This window comes from Corvus moneduloides, chromosome 2 (assembly GCF_009650955.1).
Source record: "Corvus moneduloides isolate bCorMon1 chromosome 2, bCorMon1.pri, whole genome shotgun sequence".
Lineage (NCBI taxonomy): Eukaryota > Metazoa > Chordata > Aves > Passeriformes > Corvidae > Corvus > Corvus moneduloides.
Window position 1 is genome coordinate 58,292,187 of NC_045477.1, and position 12,674 is coordinate 58,304,860.

A 12,674-nucleotide genomic window follows, 5' to 3' on the forward strand; every position below is an offset into this window, starting at 1 on the left:
CTGTACTGTGTATTAGGGCTGTAAATGGCTTCTCATTTACCAGAAGGTGAGAGCATTTGTGTAGGTTGTGGGATTAACTCATGGACTAATGTCAGCTTCATGCCTGTCTGCTGTTATGGACAGCCTTAACCTCAAACTTGCTACAGGATAGTCAAGGTAATTTACCCATGGTGTAAGAGCATTAATTAACTTACATTTTTAAGAGCCACTGTATCGAGGACTGTAAGAAGCTCACCAAGATGGGAGATGGTCTTTTGCCACCATATTTGTCTGTAGACTGTGATCTCAGTGTAAGTATGAGGCAGCTGCACTTTTTACAAGCTATTTCGAGTCATCTCACTCCAGTATGAACACTCTGGGAAGATTTACTCTTTAAGGTCAAGGTCTAAGATGACCACCTTCCTCAGTGAGTTAGAAACTTTCAGTTGATAGGTTTTTGCCAGAATGCAGCACAGCAGTACTTCAGATCAAGACTTTCCTTTAGCAAGATACCAAAGTACTAAAATCAGTTGGAATTATGTCTTTCCTGAGCTCATATTTCACTCATTGTATTTATAACCAATGTGTGTTTAAGCTCTGAATGGAACATAAGAAAATAAATAATTGGTATTTAGATGAACACTTTTAAAATACTGGAAACATGAAGGTGACTCTGATAGATAGTGGTGTTCCAGCTGAAGTTTTCTTATCCTATATTTCAGTTAAAGATACATAAAATATGGTACATAGTTAAGTTTAGAACTGTCATACATCTAACTATTCCGTTTTATATTGAGCTATAAAGTTTTGCAGATTACACAGGTGCCTGAATTTCAATGATTTCTTTTAATGATTTTGAGGTTTGCAGATGCTGTACTAATTCAGAGCATTACAGAAGCCAGATGCTACTCTTCTCTAAACTACAAACCATGAACTGAGAAAGGTATCAGTAGGAAGCCTTAATAAAATATTCCCTAAAGATCTTGGATTGCTCCAGTTGGCATAGCTGAGCCAAAGAGAAGGTGAATTCATGTGACTGAAGATAGCAGATTCTGCTTTTCAGATTTTCGTGCCATTTCCTTTCCTGTAGAATCTCATGCTTGCTCTTCGTGACAGCCAAGAGAAGACAGCAGAGCTTGAAAGTCTGGTTTCCAGAACTCCCATGTCTGAATTCTATGGGTTGAATAAAACTTATCTGTTGTTTAAGATATGAGGCTCTTTGTAAGCAAGTCATAAGATAGTAATATAGTTACTTTGCACTTTGAATAATCATATACTGTAACAAAACCTGGCATCTTGTGGCCAGAAAGAACTTTGATTTTGTGGATCATCAGGTTCGCAGACCTAGAAAGGTTTGCAAAGTTGTCTCTGAGCAACTGTTAAGATGTTGTAGTTGTTTATAGCTCCACATTTAATAGTGACAGATTAAATTATGTAAATTATTATCTCAGTGGTTTAAAAACATCAGCTATATTTTAACATGAAGTTACAGAATATGATTGCAGTTACTTATTTAAAATATATTTAGAAGGTGGTGATTTGGAAGCAGTTGTTGAAATTACATATTGAAATATATATTGAAGGGCCATCAAGTATTCTTGCATATCAGCATTGCTTAGTACTAGAGTGAATCCAGTGGGAGAATTGGAGTTAGGTAGTTAGAAGAGATACCTGATAAGGGAGGGGAAAAAAAATAGAAATATCTCAGAAATAGGAGATCATTAAATAAAGGTAAACATTGAATTGTCAAATTCACTGCCAATTAAAATAATGTAAAATAAAGAACTTATGATGAGGTAATGGTGAATTATTTAATTCATGTACTGACAGCAGAAAATTCTGTTTTCTTGTCTTTACTTTGGGCCATTAATTTTGGCTTTCAGCTGTTAATTCACTGTAAAACGTCTCAAAAATGTCATTATTGCTGTTACTGAGCTAATTAAATAACCTCTTGGTTTTATTTTCTAATTTATTGCATGGGTTAATTATATTATAAAATTGGTTGTCAAGATACAGAAGAATAATCTTCTGACGTGGCTTGAAAGATTTCATGTCGTAACGAATTAAACACCCAGAGTGACAGAAATGACAGCTTAAACTATCCCGTCTGTAAAATGAACATAACGTGAAATCCCTTGGAGGAGCACTACACAAACTTGACTTTGGCTTCTTTTAATCAAAGCAGATTAGAAAGGGAATTATAAAATAAGATGTGAAATTAATTGAATGAAATTATAATCATATTGGAGAGTCAGATAATATCTGAGAGTGTGTATGTGTGTATGCACGTATGTATGGATGTATGCTTGTGTATACGGATAAAAAGCTTTCTATATCTTACTGAAGAGATGTGTAAGAATGATTCGGCTTTTAAAAGAAATTAACCACTGAGTGGAAATTGTGTGATTCTGTGATTTATTAACTTACAGCCTTGGAGCTTACAGTGGGTTTTTGATGTGCTGCTAAGTTAGCCACAGCCACATTGTCACAAAGTGTAACTTCATGGACTGACTATTGCTGCAGTATCTGTGTATCTAGAACAAGAAGTGAGATAGTGAAGCCTATACAAAGAAGAGACAAGCAATGCAGTGCTCCAAAAGTCTGAATGTTCCTGTTTATTTTCTTATTTTGTCCAACATTGAAGCAAAAGAAGGAAATATTAGGTAGAAATGAACAGTATTTGGATTAAATTAATCTTTGTTGATGTTGACATCATATATCTTTTACCTAAAAGAAAAATGCATGTTAAGGACCCCTATATGGTAGCCTCTTAACTCGTAGAAGTGATTTTGGTTTAATCATTTTGCAGTAGTCATTCATTCTTCTGAAAGTGTCGGCATTTAACTGGTTTTGTTAGGCTAGCAGTTCAGATTCTGTTATCTTGTTTTGATGTACAGGGCATATAGATGAATGTCAGTGATGTCATGTGAGGAGTATTAGGATCATGTATTTATAATTCCTTATAAAAAGTGTGAGATCCTTTTTTTTTTTTATGTTTGTGTCTGTCAGCTGTTATTTCCTACTATGGGAAAAGGAGCAATACTTTGTAATACATGGGATCATAATATCCATAGGCAATATGGACTTGATGGATGGTGCTCTCGAGTCAAAGTGATTTATGAGTGATACTAACTCCATAATTTTTAGATATCTGTCAACTACTTACTTTCCTTTTTATTTTGCTACTCATTGGGAAGAAAAATATAAATTACCCTTCTCCTTTATTCCTGTCAGAAGATAAACCTTCCCTAGGTTTATTTCTTTGTAGGTATTTACACTAATAAATCTGTTAAGAACCTCAGTTTGCTTTCTGCTGGGCCTTGTTTCTGCCCAAGAAGCAGAATGCTTCATGTATCTGATGTAACTGCGCCGTTGTACTAAGATACTTGGTGTAGCTGCTGCCAAAGCAGGGACATAGTTTCTTGTAAATACAGTTTGCAGGCACTGTTGCAAAAACACCTGACTGTCATGTTAATTCAAGGGGTAATGGAAGTAAAACAGATCACTTGATGTGTGGTACTTCAAAAATGGAAAAGAAAATTCTGTGGAGGAAGGTGAAATCAGTGACTGGGGAAGGCAAAATCAATGACTGAAATGAAGGACTATTCCAGTTCTTGTCACATTTATGTATTTATGTTCTCATCCTATGTTAATTCACTTCCTAGGGTAAACTTTTCTAGCCAAGTTTTCTGATTTGAAACTCCAGTAAATTCAGGAGTTTATTTCTTTAGCTGCTTTTCATTCCGTGCTATGGTATTGCATCATGAAATAGATCCTCACCAGTTCAGGCCATTCATTCTCACTGGAACACCAACTACTGCAGGCAGCCAGATTCCCTGTTTGGATACTAGCTAGCCCATCTGACAGTACTGTGGTATACTGCAATTTCTCTGTCTTTTGTGGGTTTTTAAATAAAAAAAGAAGTGGATAACAGTATCTGCTCTGTACTTTTGCTAAACTCACAGGAGAAAAATAGCTATAAAACCTACCAGAAAACACTTGATTAACTCAGTGGGGAGGTAGGCTGAATAGTGAAGATGTAGCCCCCTGCTCCATTAGAGAGAGAGAAAAAGGTTGAATTAGTTCTTATCTTTTTAATTTGACTAATCATATTAGTTACTATTACATTGATTTTAATTAAATATGAACATCACATTTGGAATATGTGTAACTCTACTACTTGTGGCCTAAGTTGTTGTACTAGTTTGGACAAATTTGGAGGAAAAATATTGTCTGATAGAAGGCAGGTTACAACCATCCCTCCCCCACCAGGTTCGGGGAAAAAAGAAATTTTCCTCAGAGGAAAGTGAAAGAGATAAAAACTATTTTATCTCTTATTTAATATTTAACAAACACACAGGAAAAGGGTAATAATGCTAAATAATAAAACCTTTTGCTGTGGAGAGAAACCTGGGAAAATTTCAGAGTCCTTCTGTAGGTGTGGTCTCTCTCCTCCTCCTCAGAGCTGGGTTGGTGTGGGCCCACCTCCAGGACCTTGGTGGAAAATTCTCCCCATGTGTTCTGATGTTGTTGAAACAGTCCAGAAGAGAAGAAGGGAAAAACCCAAGTCCCAGGAAAACAAAAGTTCAACTCTCCGTCTCCCTCCGGAGCAGAGGAGCTGAAAGCTGGCTGAAAAGCAGGAAGGGTGCTTCCTCCGCTCTTGCTGCTGCAGAAGCAGAGGAGTGTGTATCTGTGTCCTTGAACAACTGCTTTGAAAAGTTTGCTTGGATTTTTTTCCTCTCCCCCCTCTCAGGCTCAGTTTAAAGGCACAGAAAGGCACAAAATTAATTTCTGAGCATAGAGCAGCGATAGGGGATACACATCATAAAGTCACCCCAAGACAGTTGTAAAATGCAAAACTATAGCTTATGATCATCTACAAAGTGAAAAATTTTGTAACAGAAAATACACATTTTTGATGAATGGTAGGCCTGTTTGTCATCTCATCTTGGAATGACATTATGCATTCAGAACTTTTTTTATTAAATACATTTTATTTTAAACAAGATTTAAAAAATATTTTTTTCATAAAAATATTTTCATAAAAAGTTTTCATAAAAAGTTGACATTTTAGCTTTTAAAGTGGCTGAATGTAGCTTAGTAGGCCTTTATCTTACTACGCAGGTTTTGCTGATACTTTTATTTTGGAGGAAGCCTCTTCTCTTATTCAATCATTTACCAGAAATCCTGGTCAACCATGGAAGTCCCAGGTAACTGAAGTTGGCAAATGTGACACCTATCTGTAAGAAAAGTCAGTGAATTTGTGATTGTAGGATTCTATTACTTCAGTGCAGTAAGTAGTCATCTGTTTTAGTGTGGCTCAAAAGGTTTCTAGTTTGCTCAACTCCTGAGGGAGAACAACATCTAGGGAATTAAGAGGCCTTCAAGCTGAACAAATACCTTGAAATATAGTCTTTGGTAGAGACGTATTATTAGGCATGCTGTTTACACATATCTTTAAAATCTAGCAATGTAGTCTCCCCAGTAGGAGACAGTAAAAGCCCATAATGTATTCCATTCTGCATCTCTGTAATTTCTTTTCCTGTTATCTTTTACTTGTTGGGTAGTTTTAACAATTCAAATTGTAAAGATTCAATTAATTGTATTTGACCCATGGAAATAAATTTAGAAGATACCAATTTCCTCTGAGTTTTGTGGTATTTGTTAGCATGGTAGGTTACAGGGACTCAAACCTCCCATGTCTGGAAGATAGACTATACCATGTATTTAATAGTTCAAGTTTTGTTAGCCTGCTGCAGCCAGCCAGCATCGTGTAGGTTCAAAACCAGCCAAAGTTTTGTGTTGTTTTTACCAGATGGTTGTTCAGGCTCTCTTTTCACCATAAGTGACAGCTGGACATTGCATTGTTGTGATGTTTATGAGATACAGAACTGAATGGAAAGAATTGGGTGGATGACTTTGTGTGGGATATTGTGCGGGTGGTGGGAACAAGATACTGCATTGGAGGGGACATCTGAAAGGTAGGCTGCGGATGTAGAGAATCCTTACCTCATTAGTTCTTGTGTTTGCTGAGTTGCTTGTACTGTTGTTTTTCTGTGTTCTTATGGTTGCTGTGCTTGAGATGTCATTACAGGGATCCAGTTTTCAGAGCATGTGCAAGTCATCATCTAAAAATCCCCAAAATGTACCTTGAGGGAGCTCCTGGAAAAAGACAGTTCTTGATTACAGTTGAGCAATTTCTAGCATCTTTTAAGAATAAAACAGTTCTGAAATGTAGCCTGTCTGTCATATTCTGAATGAGGCCCAGGTTTGAAAACGGTCCTTTAGGGTTCCCCAAGAAACTTCCAAATGGATTTCAGGGCAACCAGAATTTTCTGGTGTGCAAATAAGCATTTTCCTGAGAGAAAAGAACTACTACTTCAATTTTGGTATGTGAAAACTATAGTGTTAAAATTCTTGAGGCTTTACAAACTATTTTGGTGAGCTTTATAAAAATGTCTTCCTTTCTCCGACATTTTTGGATTTCAGTGTGCGCATTGTGGTAAGCTTTTTTCTGTCCTTCTTCCTGTTCTGACACTATATAACTTCATCCATATGCTTATACATTGTGATTTATGTCAAGATTCGGGTTTACAGCTTCCTGCATTTGTTGTATTTTGCATTGCTCAAGTGGAGGAGCTTGCCATGGTGCAGCTACAGGAAAGCCAATGAAAGGCTGCTTGGGGTTGTCTTGTTCCTAGGGTGTTTTTGCCTTTAAAGATTAAATTTATATTTTTGTAGGTGCAGTGTGAAACCGTCGTAAGCATACTGCATAATGTATTTGTTGCATAAAGCTATCACGATAAGAGCAGCGCTGTGTGAAGTGTTTCTGCTCCCACCCTCTTGTAGCTGCAGGTATTCCCTGGAGCAGGTATCCAGGTTACCATCCTTCCAGAGCTCTGGGAGCACAGGTGGGAGGCAACAGCAGCTGTCCTCAGATGAGCAAAATAGTCCCCTTGCTGCAGTGACAATAATCTACAAGTAAACGTTTAACAAATCCTTCTTGGCCATTTAACAAGAATTAATGTTTGATCTCAGATTTAGCAACAAGGTTACATGATGTAACACCCCCCCCCCGCCATCAAATTTGAGGCTTATGTTAGACACTTAAGAGTGAACAAAACTAATGAGGGAGGGAGGCAATCCAACTCTCTCTGGGTTCTCATTATAGAATTATGAAGATTTGTTTCTTGGAAGCATTTTTAAAGAATGATTTTCAGCAGCAGATTGCAAACTTACTTTCCTTCCTCTGATTTTTTAAATGCGTTTTAGCTTCCATACCAGTCTATCAATACACAGCTAAAACTGATGTTTTCAGAGGATGCCTTGTAATATGCCTAGCTTATTGGAAAAACTTACTACTCATTATCAACCAGAATGCAGAAATGGCATAATTCAGCAAGAGATATTTCAGCTGGTGTGGTCTTAAGAGCAGACTTTATGCTGCTTAACACAAGAACTTTAGAGGTAGATGGAGTGTGCATTTACTTTGTTGTATTGTAGAGAACAATTTCCAGTATTTCAGATATGCTTTGAAGATAGATGAGGAACGCAGTTTGGAAGAAGGCAAATCAGAGTAAATTAGTGCCCAGGTGGTGGTGGTGGTATCATTGTTATGGAGCGTCTTTGATTAAGACGTAAAAAACCATGGTTGTGCATTCAGCCTTTCCTGAATCTGATTGTAAAAGGGGCTTATAAGTAGGCAAAGATCATTTGAAGCCTATCTTTTGAAATTTTATTTTCCTGAGAAATAGAAATTTGAATAAAAACTTCAAACAGTTTCCAACCTCTGTACTTCTTAAATTTTGATCCTGTAAGCTGATGATCAGCAGTCAGCACAGTGTATGTAGTAAGGTGCTTCTCAGGATTGCATTGCTAATGGAGAACATCCTCTTTCTCAAAGTTAATGATTGTTACATGTTTCCTAATATTTGCTGTCTACTCCTACAGCAGATTTTCTTCATATACAAGTTCAAGAGGGAGGTTTCTGTTAGTACTGGAAGCCTGTTACTTCGGCAAGCCTTCATCCATAGTGTGTATGTCTCAATGTGAGTCAACAAGATTCTATGGATACTCAAAATATTTTGAAACCATATGAACAGAATGTGTATTTTCCTCTAGCTAGTAAAAATCAGTCATAAAGTCTTCATAGACTTACAATATGCAGAGTCCAACCAGCTTGGCAAATAAATTGTTTGTTAAAGCATATTCTGGCTGTGTCTCCAAACTGCATTTAGACAAAATAGCATTTTGTTCGTGCCAGGTATTGGACTGTCTGCTGGAGACTCAAGTTTTCTATTCAAGGAGGTTGGAGCAGATTTTTGACATGACCAATGACCTTCCTAGAGAAAAATGTTAGTAGAAAATTTGTCCTTTGTGCACATTTTATGGGAGGAGGAGAGAGGTGTTTTATTTTGCCTGTTAGTAGTGTATGATGTCCTGAATGAAGAAAAAAATTTATTGGGTTTTTTTTTAAAGAGTTAGTGGTTCAGTAGAAGAGAAATAATCTGAGGGTTAGTACTTGTTTAATGGGCTTATTCCAGGTTCCTCTGACACTGATTATGAAGCTAGATATAAAAGTGTTGTCTTTCTAAGAAGAGAACTTGATCTGGAAATCTGTACCAGGATTAACAAATGTCTTCTCTCAGTAATGTTTGCCTGAGTCCAGATTAGACACATTAGTAATTAGGAATTGTTTCCATCTTAATGGTGATGTGAAAAGCTTACTCTAAGGCTTATTTGTCAGTTGTTAGTTATGCTTCTAAACTGTACAGAAGCATCTTAATTATTCTTATTGTTTAGTGTTGTGGTGGTATAACGCCAGCCAGAAATTAAACTGCAAATAATACTCTGCCCTTCCCTCTCTGGTGAGAGAGGAACAAAGTCTGAGATGTGGGTTGAGATACCAATTTACGGAAAGCAAACAACAATGGAATAAGAAATGCACAGTAAAAGCATCAATATTAACAACAAAAGTATGCAAAAAAAAAAAGGTGCTTTACACGCAAAAGGTGTTCACCACCTCAGCTTAGTTCTGGCTTCTCCAGACAAAGACAAGATGGCAGGTGCTCCCACAGTCAGTGTTTCTTGTCCCTAGCTCTGAGACAATGAAAAACATTGATGGACAACTGCCTGAAAACCAGGTGACATCGCACCATGCCAACTGGTTCTGGACAGCTCTGCTGGGACTCCGTCCCATGCAGTACCGCTGCTTTTGACCAATCCATGCCTCTGGGGCTTGCTTTGGGCTCAGCTCCTCTTGTCCTGGTTTTGCTGCTGCTTCATTCCCCATGGCCACTTCCCGCAATGGCACCATGCCACACTGTCTCTGTTGAGGTTTGATTCTGTGCCAGCTCCGCTTTAGACCACTTTGCCAGGCTCCACTGGGCTCAGCTGCATTCATCACCCGGAGCCGCACTCCCTGAGGGATGGGAAGGGATGGGCAGGTGCGAGGGAGGGCAGGGTCCACATGGCTGGTCCTGGCAACCTTCCCCAGAGAGAGAGAGTGGAGACAGTGTCCCGCTCATGGTGTGTTCTCACCCTTTGCTTCCCCTGAAGCCATGCCCCGTGAGGACATGTGTGGTATAGAACAGCAGCCTGGCCAGGCCCATGTGGTTTTGAGCTCTGACACCTCTCCAAAAGTGGGGCAAATGTCTTCTGTGTCTCCTCCAATGGGTCTCTGAGTCAATTGTGTGCTTTAAACCCATGCAGCAATTAATTTGTTGTACTGAACTCATCTTTGTTTCTACTTTATTCTTTTGCATTTGTCTTTTGTGCATCTGCTTTCATATGTAATTTTTTGGGGGCTTATTTTTGTGTTCTGGTGCATCTTCATTATTCTTTCTCATATCTTCTTTCTTTCTCTCTGACCCATTTTTTGGCATCTATTGTATTCATCAGAGATTTCCATCTAGCATTATATGACAGGTTCTTCTGTAGGAGTTTATAGGAGATATGCTGGGAAAAGATTTCATTTGTTCTCCCTTTGCAACTGTGCTTCTGTCTAAAATTGTGTTTAAATGTGATAGGAAGAAAGACTCTGGTGCCTCTAAATGTTGACTGTGCTCAAACCTGCCACATTATTATCAGCTTAAACTTCTGGAAACTGGAAGAAGAAAAGAGTGCATTGTATTTCAGCGTCTTTTACTGGGAAGTAATTGTGAATATAGATATCAAGTGCACTTAATTACTTGAGTTAATGTCATTGTGACAAAGTTGCACAAAACCATCAGCACCAGTTTTACATTTTGGCTCCACATTAATAAGCAGCCATATACAAGCAATCAATAAAGTAGAAAAGAAACCATTTTCTAACTCTAAGTTTCCAACAGATTATCAAGTTAATGGCTGCATTTTTATTCTGGTTTTGTAGAAGACCATATTCAGTCAGGGAATATAATTTTACATCCTTTTAGTTTTATCACTCTTTAAAAAATCTTATTATTTGTAGCACTATTTTGCTTTCATCATCCATGTTTGGTTTCAACAGACTTACATTCTAATCAGACTAAAGTGATGTACTGAGGATGAATTATGCTGGTGCATATTCAGAAAAATCTAAAGGAATACTGGACGTTTTTCTAAATATCTTAACATGATTGTAAACAGGTGAAACGACCTTGATTGTATGTTTTATGTTAAAAATGCTATCCCAGAATTGTTTGGTGGTGTTAAAATACCCAAAAATGCAGAATATTATGTGACATCAAAAAGAAAGGATTCCACATATATTTATACATACTGTGTTTAGTCTAAAATTCTGCAAGGTTTTATATCTTACTCTGTTGGTAAAAAATACTGGAACTTATTTCTGTCAGTCCCCATAATAGGCAGTAAAACTCCAGCTCATGAATGTGTAGTGCTGTTAAGGTGGTCAGCTGTCACCCTTCCTGATCACTACTGCTGTGAGTTGTGTTCTTACAGAAATAAATGTTGTTTTGGGAAAGTTCTTGGAAGAATTTGAAGGTTCTTTTTCAACTGGATTTAATTAAATATGTAAAGTTTATTTTTCTTAAAATGTTGTGGGGCTTTATTTTTTTTTTTAAAGTGTGCAGTTCGTGCAGCTACCAAAGGCAGAATCCTTGTTCTGGAAGGCTTGGAGAAGGCTGAGCGGAATGTCCTGCCAGTGTTAAACAATTTGTTGGAGAATAGGGAAATGCAGCTTGAAGATGGTCGTTTTCTCATGTCTGCAGATCGTTATGACAAACTTTTGCAGGTATGGAAATGCTATTTGGATTTTCCTTTTTTCCCCCCCCTCCTCTTCTTGGTAGTGCTGGAATATTATTGTGAAGGAGAGACTACTTAGGAGTCAAATGGGGGAAATCTCACCAAGGTTTTTTTTCTGGGACATTTCATAGAATGAAGTAGACAGGGTGAAAGCTAGGCAAGAAGTCGAAATACTGTTTTCAACAACAAGAGGTTTTCATCTCCACGTTGTCTACATATGAAAAAGAGTAGTCCATGTTAACCTTGTATGAAGCTTGTATGTTTCTAAAATGTGAAAGCCACAATGTGAGAATAACTAAAATGTACTTGTGAAAAGATATTTAAGTTGAAATTGTTGCCATGAAGTTCAGATAATGCTTCAGCATGGCAATAGCCTTGTTGCTAAGCTTTTAAAATATTAGGATACCAAAAGAATGAGGTCAAGATGAGCATCTCTATATTCAGTCACTATATTGGTGCTGTTTTGCCTTTAATTTACAAAAGTATATGTAAATAGCAATCTAAACTATAGAAAATGGTTAGAGGCTTTTCCTTTGATAGGAAATGGGATTTTCGTGTTTGCTGTCATTACTGCTTCAACCATTTTAATTTCTTTGGCTTTGAGTCCCACTGCTTGGTTAGATGCTCTTCAGGCTTTTTGGAACCTAAGTAAATTACTTTTTTTTGAGTTCCAGTAGTTCTTTGCATGTTACTTCCGTGTACTGTAGTTTCCAGTCACATACCTGTCAGTCTGACACCTGCTTGCTCACCTGCTTGCTCATGTTTCTGTCACACCTGTGGTTAGGTGTATGATTCAAACACATGTGGCACAGCAAGGAAATTTGGAATAAGCCTTCAGTCACTGATCTCTATTGCATGCAATTCCCAGCTGTGCTGAAGTACCATAGTGAATTTTTTAAAATATATCATTATTTCTTATGCCTTTCATCTGAGGTTAAAATTCTTCTGATCCAAGCCTTTTCAAAAATATTTTTAAAATATTTTTATGATATTTAATTATTAGATGCAGTTACTGGAACCATTATTATTATATTTCAAAAATAAGCTTTTAAAATGTAATTGTATTTCAGGACTGAAAATGAGAATTCCTAGTTAGATTTGGTTATAAAATGTATTCTTTCTTCCTGTTGAACACTTCTCTAATGATAAAATGTTTCAAAATGAGTGCCTCAGTATATGAATAGTATATGAATGAAATAAATCTCTTGCTACAATACTAAATCTAATATTGTTTTGTTGTTTGGTGACTATTGTATTATATAAAATAATGTTCAGTTTCGCTTCTCCTGTGTGAATAATTACTGTGCATTTAGGTCTCAAGGAAATGTATTCATGTATAGTTTCAGGCAGGACTTTACTGTGATGTGGACAGATAGAGTGCATTTTTGTGTGCAAAGAATCCTTTGCATGACATAATACAACATTTAATGTCCTCATGAGGGAGTCTAGTTCTGCATTATTTCATAAAA

The 12,674-nt window shown here is 37.1% G+C and overlaps 1 protein-coding gene across 1 annotated transcript in view; it reads left to right on the forward strand.

Moving 5' to 3' along the window:
- The window catches only part of VWA8 (von Willebrand factor A domain containing 8), a 181,263-nt gene that overhangs the window by 27,199 nt on the left and 141,390 nt on the right, over positions 1-12,674 (forward strand). The window contains exon 5 of the mRNA XM_032099823.1: positions 11,027-11,194. Coding sequence (XP_031955714.1) covers positions 11,027-11,194 — 168 coding nt within the window. The remainder of the gene's footprint in view (positions 1-11,026; positions 11,195-12,674) is intronic.